The 19,220-nt window shown below is 39.7% G+C and overlaps 1 protein-coding gene across 2 annotated transcripts in view; it reads left to right on the top strand.

Moving 5' to 3' along the window:
• The first annotated feature begins 478 nt into the window (after positions 1-478).
• The window catches only part of LOC121510998 (high-affinity choline transporter 1-like), a 38,374-nt gene continuing 19,632 nt past the window's right edge, over positions 479-19,220 (top strand). Inside the window, exons 1-6 of one of the 2 annotated variants that reach the window (XM_041789456.1) lie at positions 479-677; positions 8,639-8,755; positions 11,167-11,322; positions 11,440-11,588; positions 11,713-11,856; positions 12,345-12,498. In XM_041789456.1, the coding sequence (XP_041645390.1) occupies positions 494-677; positions 8,639-8,755; positions 11,167-11,322; positions 11,440-11,588; positions 11,713-11,856; positions 12,345-12,498 (904 nt within the window). In that variant the 5' untranslated portion in view covers positions 479-493. The remainder of the gene's footprint in view (positions 678-8,638; positions 8,756-11,166; positions 11,323-11,439; positions 11,589-11,712; positions 11,857-12,344; positions 12,499-19,220) is intronic. The other variant, XM_041789457.1, reaches the window with a different exon arrangement.

Below are 19,220 nucleotides of genomic sequence, written 5' to 3'. Positions count from 1 at the left end.
GACTAGCATAATTGAGTTCAGTTTCAGACTAGTCAGTAATAAACATCAACAGTGATGAAAGATTTTGTTTTAGATTTATTATTTTTCCACCCATATCTTGATTGTAATTTATATCTTTTTATTATGTTATCACAAACAACAGATTGACTTTTATCCATAAAATATTGTTATAAGAGGAGTAAAGGACAGATAATAACAATAACTGTTGTCTATGTCGCTTGTAAATGGATTAAAGTTTACATTTCTTAGGGTGAGAGTCCCTAGGTGGCGTTGTCTGGTCAGTTTTGAAACATTCTTCCATTACTGCCCCTCTCCTTTGCCTTGCATGGCATATCAGCTATGAAGTATTTTGACCAGAAACCACAGCCAGCTAAATGACTATATGAAACAGCTGCAATGAGGAGGAGGAGTTTGCTTCTCTGTCTCTCTTGTTGTCACTGAGTCAGTCAAATATCAGCTACAGTGGAGTGAGGAAACGTTCACCGGTTTGATCATGGCTGTCAACATCCCGGGAGTGATTGCGATGGTCTTCTTCTACCTGCTGGTTCTAGGAACCGGTATCTGGGCTTCTTTCAAGTCCAAAAGGGAACAGAAGAAAAGTGCAGCCACTGGAGTGGATATGGCCCTGCTGGGAAACCGGAGGATTAGCTTGGTGGTGGGAATCTTCACAATGACAGGTGAGGAGAGCACAGCTGACAATGGGAATAGCAGCAACATAAAAATTGAATACAGAGATTTTTAAAACTGTCTTTAAATTTCTGAGGCATCAGTGTCAGATTTAATACAGACAAAACTAAAATAACTGCCTAAAAAAGTAAAAGCAAGGATAAAATCATGAAGGAATATACTTTAGAAGTGCCTTCAAATCTATTATGGGTGGGTGTCATTTCTAATTGTATCAAAAACAGAATATTTACCAGTGGACCTTCAAGGTCACATATTATGCAAAATATACTTTTTCATGATTTTCTAACAAAAATCTGTGCCTCTGGCCTCTCCACAATCCCCCTAAGAAGGAAAAAATTCCATTCCCTCCTCTTCTTTCTTGCTCCACCTTTTAGAAAATGTGTGCTAAAACAAGTTGTTCTCAGTTTTTCCCTGCATGAGCCCTCACAGTGGCTATGGGCCCATAATCATCATAGTCTCATTTGAGTAATGCTTAGTTAAAAGAGACTTTTGTGAAATCACAAAGAGACTAACAGCCATAGGCTATATAAAGAACAAAAGTACATGAACTCCGGTTTAAAACCTACCATGTGGTCAATAAACTTGAAGAAAAAACAACAATAATAATATAGACATGTACATTAATATTTAAAATGTCCCAGGGTAATGAGCGGTGATTTCTTTAGTCCGCAGTTTTCCTCTTCCTGAGGTGACAGAGGATATTTTTAAAAACAGAGTCACTATCTGTCATGTTCTGGTGGATAACTATTTTTGCTCTTGTTTTCCAAATGTGTGTGTTAATGACACACATTACCATCCAGAGCAATCTCCTCTGGTTGTCAGGTAGAGATTCACTGTATATACTATTTATGACGGATTTACAATTGGTATTAACATTAAAACCCACATTGGTCATTTGCAGTGGCGCAGTAAATGTTCAAGAGTTTCGTCCTCATTACAATAAATCATCTGACATTTTTTTCGTGGCCCAGATTAATTTAACACATAGTCTGGTGAGGGTGACCAATCTTTTGGGGGGGGGGACCATAGACTGTAGAAAGAATTGGACGAACCCTGTAACGTCAGTTGTCTGCTTACATAGGCGGACTCAAACTACTTTTGAAGCCAGGCTCCATATTGAAATCGCTGTCTCAACCTAACTTTGGATCAACCTAGCAGCCCGCCCACTAAGCTCGACTTCCTGTCAGCTAGCTAGCTAGCATTCTGGTTGGCAGAAACTTAGCTTCTGACTGTCGAGCTATCTGTCAATCAAATGAGATACGCCAATCAGTCCACAGTGAAGTTTTTCCCAAATATAATCTAAATGATTGTGGTACCAAAAATTTCACCCCCAGTACAGTGAGAGCACATGAAGACAGTGGCTGATGAGACACATTTGGTTTTGTTAAACCAGGATGTAAACCAGTTTATTTCTAGCATAAAAATGGCTTTTTAACTGGTGTCCAGATGAGACTTCAAGCGTTCCTGCAGCCAGTCTCAAGCGGACACTCGCTGTATTGCAATTTTTTGCACTTCCGCATAGGCTTCATTAATTAGGACCAGAGGTTGCCGCTGGGAGAGAACACAGTAGATAAAAACAGCAGTTTAAACTAAATGTGAGTTTTTACAATTCAAATCCTACCATTATCACCCATGTTTTATTTTCCCAATTGTAATAATAATAAAATAATAACTTTATTTGTATAGCACCTTTAAAAACAGAGGTGAACAAAGTGCTTTAACAGTAAGCAGAATTACAATTACAAAGCATCAAACACAAACAGCAAAACATCACAAGACAAAACCCCAACAACAGAAGAACCCATGAAAACTCAGCCAACAGTGTAACTCCAACATCACAAAAAAAAAGCTGAACATTCTGAGCACAAAAATGATGTCAATTTAGGAGGGCATCATAAAAACCCAGATATGTAACATTTTGTAATAAAAGTGAAGACCAAGAATAAAAACCCAGACCAACAATAAAAACGCAGAATAACCTAGACCAATCCAGTCTAAGATGTAGACATCTTCTTTCATTTCAGTCTCTATTTTGGACCACTTTATTTGGCAGATATCTCTGCCATTAATCCAAATAGGATTCTAATCTCATCCCTTACCTGTACATTAATATTTATTCAATTTTTTCAGACCTGATCCAGACTGCTTCAGTTTTATTTTGGCTTAATGTGGTACCAGATGCCTTTTCATAATGAAGCAGGTGGGAGTTTAAAGTATCGAGTTCCTTCTTGTTCCTTATTATGACGGTGATGTCATCAGCATAAGCCAGAGCAGCCACTCTGTATGAGTCTCCAATAAGAGCTCCTTTAATTCTATAATCATATTAATTATATTAATAAGGGGACATATCATGAGAACATACAGAGCAGCACTCAGAGGGAAGCCCTGCCTCACACCATAAGAAATAAGATTCAGTTAATACTCCATTAATATTTGGCTGATCATCGAGGTCAAGGCCAAATCAACTTCTTATTACGGACATTCAAACACTTGTGTTTCTTAGTTAGGGTAGATGTGAGGTTTGGAAGCATCCATCTTCCCACATTCTCTGCACATGTCCCCCCTCACTAGGGTTGCTAGTGTAGTAGCACTCCAGTAGTACCCTATTCTCCACCCTACTCCATGTATGTCTTGTTCAAGTAGCCCACTTTTCATCAGAGTGCCCTGGTTCTCTAACATCTGAAGCAGACCTTGTTGACCTCACCTTGATCTCCTGCACCAAGGCCAGTGTTGTAACCCAGTGAGCTTATATATATATATATATATATATATATATATATATATATATATATATATATATATATATATATATATATAGAGTGCTTAACCCTTTACCTGCTGAGGCTAAAAGTGGTGATTTGGCCATATTTTGTTATTACAGCTGTTAGGAAATGCCCTAAGTCTGAGAGCTTTTGTCCCTTTTCCCAGGAGTACTTGAGCTTGACTTTTCAACATGTGGTTAATGATTATTGTACATTATATGGAATTGCCAGCAGTTTAAAAGAAGAAAAAACAAGAAAAACTGATGTTTTTTCATGGCTTTCATGAGAAGAAATTTTGTTATTGCTCATGTAGTTTTGATTGGACATTTGAAATGTGAACCTATACATGTTTAGAACAATCACCAGTCATTTTTTGAGTCTAGGACTCTGGGTGTGCAAAAGAGAACTATATTTGCTCTTCACATACCTCAGTTCAGAACCCCAACCCTTCTCCAAATCGCTGTCCTCCTCTATGAACCGTAGTGGCGGTTTTACCGTTTTTGATGGTCTCCCCGACATTTTAAATGTGTGTAATGAAACACAGACATGCACAAATGCCACTATCTAACACTTTTGTTTGTAAACAAAACACCACTCTCGCTCGCTCTCCTTTGACTCTCTTCCTTTACTCTCCTTTCTCACTCGTCTTCTGCCAAAGCTGACGTTTTCACAGTGATGTTTGACATAACTGTAATATATATATATATATACCACACATCATATATTGCCGGAAAGCACAGAAGATCAGCTCTCTGTCAGCATTGGAATTTTTTAAATTGAGCAAACTTTCAAGGAGTTACAGTGTCGAGAATCCGTGTAGCTGTCTCTCCAAACTTCCAGTGTTTTGTTATGAATGCTCATGTTATATGTTTGTGTGCACCGTAATGAACCATATATGCACACATGCCCACAATTCTCAGCTTCCCAACACTGTTGGAATTTTAATAATTGGATAAACTTTGACAGAGTTACGGTAATAATACTCCAGACATATAAAATACAGCGCTGGCGCTGGCTCCGTAGGTAAAGGGTTAACAAATTTATTAGACCACCTGTCATATTTGTCTCAGAGACCATCCAGCATCATGAAGTGCTTTAATGCGGACTCTTTCATTTTCAGTGAGCTCTCCACTTTTTACCATTTTGAACAGGAATGAGGAATTTAAAACTGAATTCATCTTTTTATACCCAAATGTGAGCCGGCTCACTGGGCTTCTCTGAGAAGTCAGAAATGAATCAAGCAAAACATTCAACCACTAAAACTCATTTTTCTGTTCAGGAATGACAGTAAATAACTATAATTTGACATATTAATCAAGAAATAATACTGTGCTTTACTATTTTTTCAGTTTTTTTGAAAATCAGTAAATTTGAAAATTCATGGATAACAATAATAATTATATTTTAGCATTAAAAATATCATTTGGGTTAAAGAGCTTCTACATATTGGTGTATTAACCATTGCAGAAACATAAAAATGATTTTGGTAACTACCAATGCTGTTAATTTAGGGCAGCTGTGGCATAAACCTTACCTTGGTTAGGGTTAGGGGGGTCTAATCGATTTTTTAAGCACTGTATATATATCAGTCTTGTAGTACTTGAGTCCTGGACTCGGACTTGAGTCCTGATTTGGAGGACTTGTGACTCAACTTGGACTCGCGCGCTGATGACTCAGACCTGGACTCGAGGAGGACTCTTTTTGCTGAAGACTTTTTTTTCAGTAATATTTGTTGTTTTTCTGTGAGAAAACCCTGCATAACTGATCAGTGTTCACACAGCGCCCGGCACAGGCGTGCACCTGCATGCGCGTTCACGCGAGTCTAACCTTCAAGCAACCAGAGGAGAGGAGCAGGCGAGCCTGGGTGACAGAGAGAGGGGCTGATAGGTAGTTAAACCTGTGTCTCTTCTCCCGCAGTAATCTGTACAAGAAATTAAACTAAAATGCAGGCAGCCTACCTTTGAATCGCTGAAAATCTCCATCAGCTGCTCAGACTCAACATATTAGCTGCTGTTGCTGCTGTACAGTAATCCTCCTCAGTCTGGGACAGAGTGATAAAAACTCTGACACCTTGTAGCTTGGGCTAGGAGATATGGCCTAAAATCTATATCCTGATATATGTTTGCTATATCCTGATACAGGATATATATCGCAATATTTTGAATTGGCCTCTCAGCAGCTGTATTTAATTCGGCCCCAAATGACACTAGTTTGTTGATACAAATAGATGTTCTATGGGATTTTTAATAAAAATGTTTGCAGAAAGTAAAACCAATATAAAGTCAAATTTAACAGTTTTATGTTGAAAAGGACTTCATTCAATCTTTTACTAATAAATCAGAAATACATAAATCTTGACCAAAAAATGACCTCACCAATCATGCATGCAGTAAATGGCCAAAACCCTGCAGGCTAGTCCTCCATTCAGGCTCACAGCTGTGATTATATTTGTCCATTATTTGTGCTGATGAACACTGGACCAGTTTTTGACAAGTTCATAATGAGAGCATCTTTAGACCTTATTCAAGAAACTCTCCTGTGTGATCATGGGGGGAAAAGCTTGTCTGGAGGCCGGAACATTTGAACTTCTCGTTGTTGGTGTTTTAAACTGTAAGGCTGAGATAAGTCTCCGTAGTTGAGGAGAAGTGGATGACATTTTTCTACTGCTGGGCTGTCTTCTCTCTAAAATCTACGACTCTGGCAGGGAGTTTTCAGCAAAATGCTCACGCCCCGGCAAATCTCGTGTTCTGGGTTAAGTGTCTTTTCACCATCACTGGGCTCGTGTCTTTAGCGACGTGTTGTGTTACTGCCACCGCTGACTCGGAGACATCTTGCGGTGTATTTTAACAAATACCGCGTGAGATTGACCTCTTCGTTTTCAAAGTTGAACGACTGCTCAACGCTGCAGATCCAGCGTTGTTTCTCATTAACTGTCTCTAAAGTCAGCTAACTAACTATCCGCTGCTGTTTACCTTCCTCTTCCTGCTTCTCGTCGCTGATGCGCATGTGCATGTGGAGTTTTCTGGATGGGCGCAGGAGAGAGTGAGCTCTCTGCTGTGAGAGATGTGTTCAGGGACAATGGGAGAAGCAAAACTCCAGCGAGAAATGCACGCTGACAGCTCAAAACTTCCACATAATTTTTACTCGGATATTTGCGATATAGTCATTTTATACATCATGGGTGGCAAAAGCCGGGATACATTGAGTATACTCGAGATATCACCCAGCCCTACTTGTAGTGAGTCCTGTTAGTTAGAAATATTAATCAAATGTTGAAATCTGCGTTAACATCGGTGAGGTTACGCCGATTAGTGAGCTAAACAAGGTGTCGTACAGTAAAATTATATGTTTAAAGACGGCTCAGACTTTGCAGTATTGAAAGGGGACGACGTTAAGACCTTTTAATGATGTGTTCAAATGTCCCACTGAGAAAATTAAAATTTTAGTTTTAAGTGAGAAATCTGAATAAATCCAGTCATTTTAAAGGAGGAATATTTAGTTTAAGATAGATGTAAAGCATGAGTTCAGTTAAAAACATGTCTCATTTTTCCACCCTAAATACACAAATAATCCTGTTAATATAACTAATACTATCGATGAAGAGTGTAACAGCTCCTCTAGCCCTTTAGAATAAAAAGTTTAAGAAATTTATACATTAATAAAACATATCAATGTAACCCACCTGTAAAGCTGGAATGGCTTAAGAATAATTGGTCATTTAATTTAGCTCTAGGTTTTAGGTACTGGGGACTCGTCTAGGACTCGAACACGGGTAATGGGGACTGGACTCGGACTCAGGTAAAGAGAACTCGACTCTGATTTTTCTTTGGTGACTCGGAGTCGACTCGGGTTTTTCCAAAGAAGACTTGACTCGGACTCTAGGTTTGGTGACTCGACTACAACACTGATATATATATACACACACACACTCACATGCACACACAAGTGGACGGTTCTTTTTTGAAACAAGTCCAGAGGGCAACACTGAGAGCTTTTCAGGACAGAAAATATGTTTTTACTCCTGTTCTGCTTCAGCATGTGTTCGTGGTCGTTACAGGGCGGGTTTGCCGGTATGGCTATTAGCTCTGATTAAGTTGTTGTAAAGCTGCAGTTTAATTGGAACTGGACCACATCTCTTTTGAAACAAGAGCATAGAGCCACACCAAACACGTCTTGGCAGCAAAATCAGTGTTGCAGTATTGCACAATAAACTCTGATACAGTCAGCTGCACTGAAAAATAAACACATGGCATGAAAAAAGAAAACTTAAACTAATCTGGTTAGGATGGCTTAAAGTGAGGATTTGCTTTCTGATGTGACCTTAAATATGATCCACAACAACAATAGCTGTGTTTTCATTACAGTTTTTCGCAAAATGAAATTTCTTTTCTTTTAAATTTCTTAAATTTCAACTAAATGCACTTTTAAAGTGTTTCTATTGATGGAGTTTTGGGCATGAGCCTTGCACTTTGTGTAAAACCTCATCTCGCGAGACTCTGCTGTAAGGAAGCTGGACATTCAAAACCTGTTGCGTGTTGGTACGGTTATGATTACATCTACAGCGGTTGCCGTGACAATTTTGAACAAAAGCCACGTATAAGGCCATAAGTATGATGTTAAGAAAAGTCTCGGTCTCCTCTTCTGTCATCATGCACAGCGCCATGTTGTCTCAGAGTGAACTGGTCATGTGACACCGTACATTACATCCTGTGACGTGCTGTGGAAAAAGTGTTTTCATTGCACTTTAGCGATATATTTCTACATCGAAACGTCTGAAAAACCTCACGGGAGCGTAAAAACTTTTAAACAATATTTGAGAGGTTTTTCGAAATTCGGGTGTTTCCGTTACCAGTTTTTTATTGCACTGTTTAGATTTTGCGCATTTCTAAGGGTAATGGAAACGCAGCTAATGACTGCTGCAAGAATGCCATTAAGACTAGAATCTGATAAATGCAACAGAAAACCAGAATTACATGGAGTTTTGCAAAGTGAGATGGCAGAAATAATTTAGACTGAGAAGGTCAGGGGCTAATTTTAATACAGGAAGGTAAATTCTGAGAGCCACTGAATGAAGGGCCTGTTTGGGGATGTAAAACTGTGTTGAAAAAAATGTAATGTGATGTTCCTCATTCTTCTATTCCACCTTCTGTTTTTGTGGTATAAATACCTTACAAAACTTTCTCTTGTAGCGACATGGGTTGGAGGAGGACTCGTTGTTGGCACAGCTGAGATGGTGTACACGCCCTCTATGGGACTAACTACAGCCATTGTGATGATGATAGCATACAGCTCTTCTTTCATCATTGGTAAGAATTTTAAATGTTCTTTTTGCTTGCATGAATAACAACAAAATACAGCAAGATCATATCTATCGAATGACAAGTATTTCTGTGTATATGATAGGATTATTGTTCAGGCTGGTGGTTCTTAACTGGTCTAGTTTCAGGACCCACCACCATCTACAAAATGACAAATTATTACCAAAACTTCTTAACGTTTTTATTCATATTAAAATGTTTTTAATGAAAAATGAGGCTGTTTGGACTAGAGATGGAACAAAAGATGTGATGAAACACAAAGATGGAGACATTTCCTTACAAATAAAAGCACATCATAGAATTTTTGCCACATATTTTTTTTTACAGTCAGATATCAATGACACACTCGAAATTGTTTTGTGATCCACTTTTGGGTCTGGACCCACCAGTTAGGAAAGAATGGTTTAGGCTACCTTGTAGCATGACATTACTGTTCAAATTACTAAATATATGCTACCAGTCTTGGTGGCAGTCATGCTGGGAAGTATTTGCTAAGCCTCTGGATGTGAAGGCAGAGAGGTTCGAAGATATTACCGTAGCTAGAAAACTCTAAAGACTACACAAGCCCCTGTAGAAGTAGAGGACACTGATGACATAATGTGTTGTTAAGCGCTCTGCTCAGACTCCATTGCAATGTCCCACCCTAAGTATACATGAGCCAGTCTGGAGTCCACTAACATACGAGTCAGGATTTTGCATGAGTAAGCGCTGCACTGGCTTTTTATTAGAAACGGTGTTACAACACACTTCGTAAATCAGAAATATGATACATTGTGCCAAAAAGCATGTATTTTGATAGATATATTTTTATTTTTCAATTCAGGAGATTTTGGTCTGACCAGTTTTGGCATGAGTTTTATCCACCAACAAGCTCCACTGTAGCTGCTGAGCTCATGTTACAGTGTTAATTTTGGCAGACATTTTTCGATTTAGTATTAGTTTTAGTCTTGAAACTAAATTAGTTTTAGTTTTAGTCACATTTTAGTCCTGTTCACCCTTTATAGTTTTAGTCTAGTTTTAGTCGATGAAAACTCTAAAAACATTTGAGTCCAATTTAAGTTGATAAAAAGTCCTTTCATTTTAGTCTTTACTTTTAGTCACATCATATTTTCTCTCTTAAAAAAATTAACCAAATTGTAGATGAACACTCATTTTATACAATCAATAGCCTACATGTAATAATCTGAAATTAACCGATGAAAATACTAGAATACATCTGATAATGTAATTTTGGGATGAGATTCATTGATTTTTATACATAATGGCACAGTTATTAGTTGATATTCTCATTGAATTGTCAGAAGTTAAACCGTCTTTAAACACATTATAATTTAACGGTATGTCGCCTCCTTTGGCTCACTAATTAGCATTTGTCTTATCAATTTTAATGCAGATTTCAACTTTGGATTAATATTTTTAACTAACAGGATGTATTGCAAGGTTTTGGAGGGTTTTTTTTTATCACTGCAACTCTGACCAAGACTGAGAAGGATTTCTGTACAACAGCAACAGTAGCTAATATTTGTGAGTCTATGCTACCAAACAGCTGGTGGAGATTTTCCTCAATTATAAAGGTAGGCTGGCTGCATTTTAATTTAGTTTCTTGTAAAGACTACCACTAGAATACAGAGAAGAGCTACCTGTTTAATCTACCCATCGGCTCCTCTCTCTGTCACACTGCTTCACACACCTGGGCACGCTGCTCCTCCAGCTCTCTCTCCTCTGGGAGTTTTGACAGACAGCAGGTTAGACACACAGTGACGAAATATCACAGAATCCTAATGTCTATCAGTCTGTCATGTACATTGAAGTCTTATCTGTGTAACAAATGGTAATCTACTTTTCGTCTGAGTTTTTGTTAATGAAATTAACACCACTGACTCCTTTTGCACTTGTCATTCTGATAGGCACCAGCGTAGGCACGCCCCCAAGTTTAAAAGAATGCTGGTTTATGTTGTTGAGATTTCAGCACACATTTTAGAGTTTCCTTAAGGTTCTTTATCATTTTCCCTCTTAAACCCTGTGAAGGTTTAGTGATATTTCTCCGTGGCTGCCAGAGATACACTGCACCTTGTCTGTATCCAGAGTGTTAATGGTGCTGTACCTTGTGCAGTGGGATTAGCAGTGTTTCAGAAGCCAGCAGGCTGTTTCCAGTAAGATAAGTCAGTCAGAATGAATATAGATTGTCTGTGGCATTCAGGAAGAACAAAATCACAAATGTACATCCATCTAATTTATGAATAAGATCAAAAGTTTTCTGTCACTTTAAATTTTTGTTTTGTTGGGACATATTTTGTGATTTCATTGGGTTGGGCTCTTGGGGTTGTCCCAACTTGATGTAGAAGTCATAACATTCATCACGCACATTTTAACTTGGATGTTTCTGCTCTGTTTTCAAGTTGGCATGGTATTTGCCAAGCCAATGAGAGATAGAGGTTGTACAACGATGCTGGACCCTTTCAACATGAAGTATGGAAAAAGACTAACAGCTGGACTGAGCCTGGTTTCACTTTTTGTTGATCTGACGTGGGTACCCACAACACTCATTGGCTTAGGTATGGATGTGCAAGCATTTAAGTTTTGTATTTGTTCCTCTTTACATGATGTGGATAAAACTGCAGTTAAGTTGAGCTGCAAATACTAAAATTCTGTTTTTACCATGATTTTCATAGGAGGAATCATGAATGTGGTCTTGGATTTACCTTTTTCTGTTTGCATCTGGATTTCTGCTGCTGTTGCCATCATCTACACGCTGCTGGGAGGCCTCTACTCTGTGGCCTACACAGATATTATACAGCTCTTCCTCATTTTCATTGGTCTGGTGAGTTTGCAGTAGTTTTGAGTTTCTGGCTCTTTTTTATTTATGAAAAAAACACAGGATAAAAATTATAATTCAACCTTAAAAGTTTTGTGTTTATCATCAACATGGTTATATATCTCTGCAGTGGGTTTGTGTTCCCTTTGTTCTGATGAACCCGTACACATTGGACATCAGCCAGACATTAATGAACAACACCTTACACGCTCCCTGGATTGGAACGCCAGAACCGAAAACAGCCTGGAGGATTGTTGATGATTTCTTATTCTTTGTAAGGAAGAAACATTCTGACTTTCATCAGTCAATAGATCACTTTTTTGCTACAAATCATATTGATAGCTTGTTAGCAGATATGATTGTATTATCTTCAACCGAACAGATGATACAACTGTGATCACGTGCAATGCACTGAGTCCCTGGGGTTTTTGAGTGTGGAAATCAAATAAGATTCATATAAAAATTTTGTTCCTTAGAAATGAACATTTTTACTCACTCTATGATTGATGATGAAACAACATCCATGTGGGGCAAATGGTCGATAACAATGTGCAAGAGATACAGGGTGCATATTTCACCAAATCACTGGATGAATGATGTGTCAGGGAAAACATGTACTTTTTGGATTGTGTGGGTAGTTTAAGCTTTCATTTCACTTGAATTGGATGCGTTTTGGCCAAGAGTAGAGATCAATTTCATAGCTTTAATTTGGTGGGGAAGTCAGACATGTTTAAATTAAAAGACAAACCATTTGACTTACAGGCACTGGGGAGTCTGGGGTTCCAGTGCTTCCACCAGAGGACCTTGTCAGCATCTTCAACAGCCACAGCAAAGATCACATGTCTTGTTGCTGGTTTTATCCTTCTTTTATTTGGAATACCTCCTATACTGCTTGGGGCTGCAGCTGCATCCACAGGTGAGATGGATGGATGGATTACATTGCTGGTTGGATCCAGCTTTAAGTCATGTTTTTCAAAATGTTGATAGATATATAGACAGATGATTGATTGCTGGTGTTATTGTAAGTTATCTATGTAAGAAAATAAAGTTTTAAATCAAGATTAATAACTAATATGGCACCACCCTGAAGTCAGAGAACAACAAAAAGTCCCAAAAGTCAGTTTCAGAATTAAACTACAATGAACAAACTTTTATTAAACAATGCAAAGCATGGAAAATTTGTCAGAGAGAGGTAGATAAACAAGACGGCTGGTGGACTTAACATGTCTTAGTAGTGTGGTTTCACACATACTTTAAAGAAGGGACAAAGAAAAGCCACACAGATGCCCAGTGGACAGACTTTGACTATACAGTCACATTAGTTTCACTGATGTTTATGTAGGTAAAAGTGCTGTGCTGGATAAATGTGAACACAGCAAAGTAAATCAACAACATATAAGCAGACTTAGGAAAACAAATGCAGCTTTCAATGGATGCACATGAAACACTTCCTACAGCTAGTTCTGCCAAGATCAAAGTGACTTACTTGTGATCACAGTGAGTCTGATGTCCAACAGAGCCAGGAGTGAGCAGAGGTCAGTCCATTAATGTTCTTTCCACGGTTCCAGCAAGTTTAAACTCTTGTGGTATCAAGCTTCAGATGTAGGACAAGAGCAGGGCTCGTATCGTCCTTCTGAGGTGGGAGAAGAGTTGTGTGTCCTTCTTCGGATACTGATGGGCTTTCTGCAATACTCCTGTCTAGATGGCACTGAAGAGAGGAAAAGACCTCTTGAAACTGACCAGCTGATTGTGCAAAAACGTAAGCTAAAGCTGGGGCACAAGGCACACAGTTGAAGACAATGGGTCTGCTGTTTGAATGGCTGTGGACAGGGCGGAGTTAGACCTTGCCAACATTTAGGGGCTTGGCACCAGAGGGTCCAGGGGCATTCTCCCTGAGAGATTTTTCCTGCTTTACAGGCACTATTTTAATTGATTTAAAGCCATTAGTATTCATTGAATGCATATGTGTTACTTTGGAGAACTTAAAGTACCTATTAGAAACAGTGTTTATGAGTTTAAAGTGTTGAGTATGTACCTGTAACCTAATTACATATGTTTGGTTTTGATTCCAAAGGCAAATAGCAAAACAGAATTTAAAAGCTGGCCTCATCTATAGGTACTATGTAATCAATTCCTTTCTGACTCACTCTGTTTTCTGCTCTCTCTTCCTCCTCTAATCTTGAACTCTTTCACTTTCTCTCTCTGCTCCACTCATTTACTCCTGGATGGAAGTTTGCTCCACTGAAAGAAGAAGATATAAAAACAATGAGCTTTTAGATTTATGACCATGATATTTCCAATGAAAGAGCAAGTTTCACATGTATCTTAGTCACATCAACTCTTGACACCTCTGCTATCTTTTCTGTAACAAAGCTCTATTATCTGATCAACAGTTTCATCTTCTGCCCCTCTTTGCCTTCACTTGAGTGGCGACTTCACTTCCTCTTCTTTACTTGCCACTTCTCTGTTTTTTGACAGTTTCTTTCACTTCTTGTTTCATGAGTCCTCTGAGTTCAGCCTCAGCCTTTTCTTAATAATTCTCCTCTCTTGGCTTATCACACATTTCCTTCCCTTTTTTCTGACTTGTGTTGTTTCTGTCCCTCCTCTTAATCAGCTCTCCTCTTCTGCACTACTAAAAAGCAAACTGCACCCGTAGGTACCAGCCAGGCATGTAGGATTTTGTTCAGACTTGGTGTCCTTTCACAGAAATCTTTGAGCTTTGAAAGATTTATTTTCTGTATTGTGGTGTGTTTTGCACTGGTTCTTTTGTGACTTAAAATGAAGTGGCTAAATTAACATTGTCAAGTTAACTGTTTCCACATTATTGGAGTCAATAAGGTCCGGGGACTCAGTCCGTTTTGGAACAGAAATGGCAACATTGTTGCACTTTCCTGTGGTTTGGTTTGCATTCACACTGCTCTCTTGGTCAAGCTGACCAAGCCGTCTGAACACCTACAACCTCTGCCCGCTAGGGGCACTGTCGCCACAAACAAACGGCAACCAAGAAGAAAAGAAGGCGTAGAAGAAGACAAAACTCCTTCCGCCGGTCTTTTCTTCCACATAAAAAAATGAAAAAACACAGAATTTACGCTGTCTTGTGGTTTCTGCCCTTGCATTTCGGCATTATGAGCAGCCGGCAAGGTGGTGAGCTGTCCAGCACGTCGTCCTTTACACGAGACGAATAAATCAGCACGGACTACGACGTGTTGCCATGGACAGCCAGACACCAAGGGAGGTACTGACATGTATTTGAGCGTATTAAATCACATACAAATCCGTCTATCATTACGATTTATGCCTCATCCTGCCTTTGGTTCGCAAGTTGGTCTACTTTGCATTCACACCTCCAACGAACCGTACCAGGGTTCATTAGGGAGCGCACTGAGACCAACTGTTTCAGGCAGTCCAGAGTCCGCTTGTTTGGTCCGCACCAGAGTTCGTGTGAGCGTTCACACCAAGAGGCTGCAGCCCTCGGACAAACCTCTACGCTGGGGCGTTCGGCTGGAGACCTCTCCGATGGGGCGAAACCTCTCTGCTGGGGCGTGACATACATAGCCCAAGCCATGGACCTCTACGCTGGGGCGTGACGTATATTGCCCGAGCCGGTGGACCTCTACGCTGGGGCGTGAAGTATATTGCCCGAGCCGGTGGACCTCTACGCTGGGGCGTGAAGTATGTTACCCGCAACGAAATTTCAGCTTTATCCGCTTGCCGACTGGCTGAGCCTAACTCTAACCAGTCGGATTTTAATGCCTAAACCGAACCAGTCGGATTTTAATGCCTAAACCGAACCAGTCGGATTTTAATGCCTAAACCTAACCAGTCGGTTTCAGACGTAGGTGTTTGTGTTTATAGCTTCAACTAGAGCAGGGGGTCCCCGACTTAAAATGACACAGTAACAAGCAGACACACGACACTAATGAGCTGTGAGATCAGGCTGAATTAACATGCTGTATGTTGGCTGTCTGCTAAATCTGACTTTAGAAACTTTATCTGTATTGTACTGAACATCCACTTTCCTCTTTGCTCTTTCCTTCAACTCCACGGCATCAATGTCTACCAAAGATTGCATATTAACGACAAGAGCTCTCACTTCATCTGCAATTCAAGCACAATTAATAACTTAATGGAGGAGCGAGTCACTCTGAGACCAAAAAGGGTCGGGGCTTTCATGGAAACTTCAGGGGCTTAAGCCCATGTAGCCAACCCCTAACTCCGCCGATGGCTTTGGAATTGTTCCCTCCAAAACTACTCCAACTCAGACTTCAGAGCAGTCATGTAGGCTAAGGCTTTGCTCATGAAATCCTCCACATGGCTGATTCCCAACAAGATCATGATTTTAAATTGATACTGTGTGCCTTTTTCAATGAACCATTAGCTTGACACACATTTAGACAGCTAAGTCACTGCAGAAACATTGATTCAGTCTACATCATTGACAAACAGCACTAGTGTGGTTTTGTCTTTCCCACTTTAACTAAAAACAGAAACGTTTATTATGATAATCTTAATGGTCTGAGCCCCCTCGCCCCAAAAGTAAAATAGACGTTTGTTAAAGTCTTTTCTTTCTCATGTCTCAGACTGGAACTTGACGGCCTATGGTTCTCCATCTCCATATGAACGTGGAGAAGCAGCTTTAGCTCTTCCCTTTGCCCTGCAGTACCTCACTCCACCTTTCATCTCCATTATCGGTATCGGATGTGTGGCAGCAGCTGTGATGTCATCGGCTGACTCTGCTTTGCTTTCTGCAGCTTCTGTCTTCAGTGTGAACATATACAAGAGCATCCTGAGGCCTCAGGTAGAACACATGCATGTTGATGACTAATGAAGCAACAACAACAACAACAAAAAACACTGATAAAAGTGTTACATTATGTGCCTATACTGACTTATTTAGGTGAACATCTCATTCATTTAAAAGGCAAAGTGGAGTACCATCTTGTTGGAATGATATGAAGTAAAATGAAGAAAAAAAGAATGTTGAAAGACTAGGCCTAAGAACAGTAGAGCATTTATTCAGTCATTTGTGCCTTAGCTGATAGTCTGTATCTCTTCTTTCTTCTTTAGGCATCAGACAGAGAGATTCAGTGGGTGATCCGTGCTGCTGTGGTGGTAGTGGGTGTGGTAGGAACATCACTCACCATCCTGAAAACCAGCATTTTGCTGTTTACATTCGTTGGTGCTGAAGCAGCCTACATCTTTATCTTCCCTCAACTTGTCTGCGTCCTCTTCTTCAACATCTCCAATGGTTATGGGGCTGTTATGGGTTTGTTTGTAGGAATTTCTTTACGGCTACTCAGCGGGGATCCAATAATAGGTTTAGCACCAGTCATACACTTCCCAGGATGCACTCTTGAGGACGGTGTTCATGTCCAGTACGCTCCAGTTAGGACCATCTCCATGTTGTCTGCTTTAGCTGCCATCTTGATTTTCTCCTGTCTGGCTTCAGTGCTCTTCAACAAAGGCCTGCTTCCTGAGAGGTGGGATGTATTTAAAGTGAAAGCCCAGCACTTACCACAACCACGGACACCAATAGGTGGTGCCTCAAGACCAAATGAGACTGAGAAATTAAAGACAAGACATCACTTCCAGGCCGAGGCCTCAGAGTCACTGATGACCAGAAGCTCTTAGTGAATGTATTTAAGTTGACTCTGTTGTTTTCAAACATCAGGGGTACTTTTTTTAATCTCAACATTTTTCAAGCAACATGACAAACTTTTGTCTCTTTCACCTCTCATTCCTTTCATGGCAGTTTTTGCCATGGAGCTCCTCAGGGGTAGTTAACGATGTCAAGATTCAAATAGTTTTGGACTTAAAAATATAGCAAGCATGTGGGAGACTCCGTGGTCAGGTAGAGAAAAGTTCTTTGGTCTGATGAGACCAAAATGGTGCTTTTTGGCCATCAGACAACCAAACATGAGACATCATCATAAACACACCAACCCCACTGGGGAGCCAGTTGTGGCAGCATCATGCAGTGGGGCTGCTTCTCAACAGCCAGCCCTGGAAGGCTTGTAAAGGTAGAGGGTAAATTAAATGTGTCAAAATAAAGGAAAATCCTGGAGGACAATCTTTTTCAGTCTGGAAGAGAACTACAGTTTGGGAAAAGATTTATATTTTTCAAGCAAGACAATGACCTGAAGCAGATAGCGAAAGCTACACAGAAATGGTTTAAAGACAACAAGATGAACGTTCAAGTCCGAGTCTAAGCCCAGACCTCAATCCAGTAGAGAATTTATGGCTGGACTTGAAAAGGCCTGTTCACACTCAATCACCGTTCAACTTGACCGAGTTTGAGCAGTTTTGCAAAGAAGAATGGAGAAATATTGCAGTCCCCAGATGTGCAAGTCTGAGTCAGACTCTGTGCTGTTGACATCCCTGTTCCTCTTTCTATGCTCTAATTGGCTCAACTGTTCTCTCACTTTCTCTCTCTCTCTATTGCTGCCTCGCTCTTTCATTTTTGTTATGACAGTACCAGAGCAGGGCAGAGATGACAGAGTGGCCAAAAACATAAAGTCATCATCGTCTGGATGTAACAAACAGCAGCATCAGTAAGAAAGAGAGAAGAGGAACTTGGAGAATGTTTATTAATGATATTATGTATAAGTGTATGGAATTTTCCTTTATTCCTGATATTTCTGTATCTCCACAGATGTTCTGAGGATTATTAAGTTACTTCAGGATCAGATGTCAAGCTATACGGTCAGGAGTGGAGACTCTAGGAAGCGCTCCTCTTGTCCTTGGCTGATAGTCTAAACTCACCAGCTTGATTTAGATAAAATGATGTTTGTTCCTAAAGTCAAGGCTGTTTCCTCACAGCTTGTGTGTCTGTGAACCTTAGACAGAGACAGTCTGGCTTCAGAACATCTTAACTTTTGACATCCATCAGTGGCGTCTGTGTGATCATATTTTGAGATCTGATCAAGGTTGACTACTTTGGGCTTTGTTAGAAATCTGACTTAAACCTCACAATGTGTTGATGTCATCATTCTCCTCAGCTAAGAATCAGCTCAACCTAAGCCATCAGACTCTCCTGTGTCTTCTTCTTATCTCAGTTTTGTAATATTTGGAATTTTATAATGTGATTATATAAAATTAGAATGGAATATTTTCTATATCAGTAGACAGCGTTTCTTCCTCATGATCGTAGGTGCTATTATTAACATGCACACATTAATGTGCACTAACATGATTTCAGGTGAAAATATCAATCTATTCATACAGACTAACAGGCACAGAGAGAGCTGCAGGCGATGGAGAGATGGAGGATGGGAGCAGAGGATGAGCAGTAACTAGTGCACACGTTAATGAAACTTTCTATAAACATGTGATAAGGATAAACAATTTGTTATATTTAATTTTGTTTGTAATTATATTTGAACACAAAGTATGAATGAAATAGAGAATTGTCAAAATTAATGGTCTTTTTTCTTGTTCAAGGTACCCATAAGATCCAGCCAAAATCTCAGGGTGCACCATATCCATTTCCACTCAAAAGACGTTCAGGTATTTTCAGTTCAGTCAGGCCTGCTTAGTCAAGAAACAGCTATAAGAAGAAACACACATATTTTACTTGCAGCTTTTATTATGCATTTATTTGCTGTTATTTTCATGATATGGCAGCCTACATGGAAATCA

Source organism: Cheilinus undulatus, linkage group 6, assembly GCF_018320785.1.
Source record: "Cheilinus undulatus linkage group 6, ASM1832078v1, whole genome shotgun sequence".
NCBI classification, from domain to species: Eukaryota; Metazoa; Chordata; class Actinopteri; order Labriformes; family Labridae; genus Cheilinus; species Cheilinus undulatus.
This window is presented reverse-complemented; position numbering and strand designations above follow the sequence as displayed.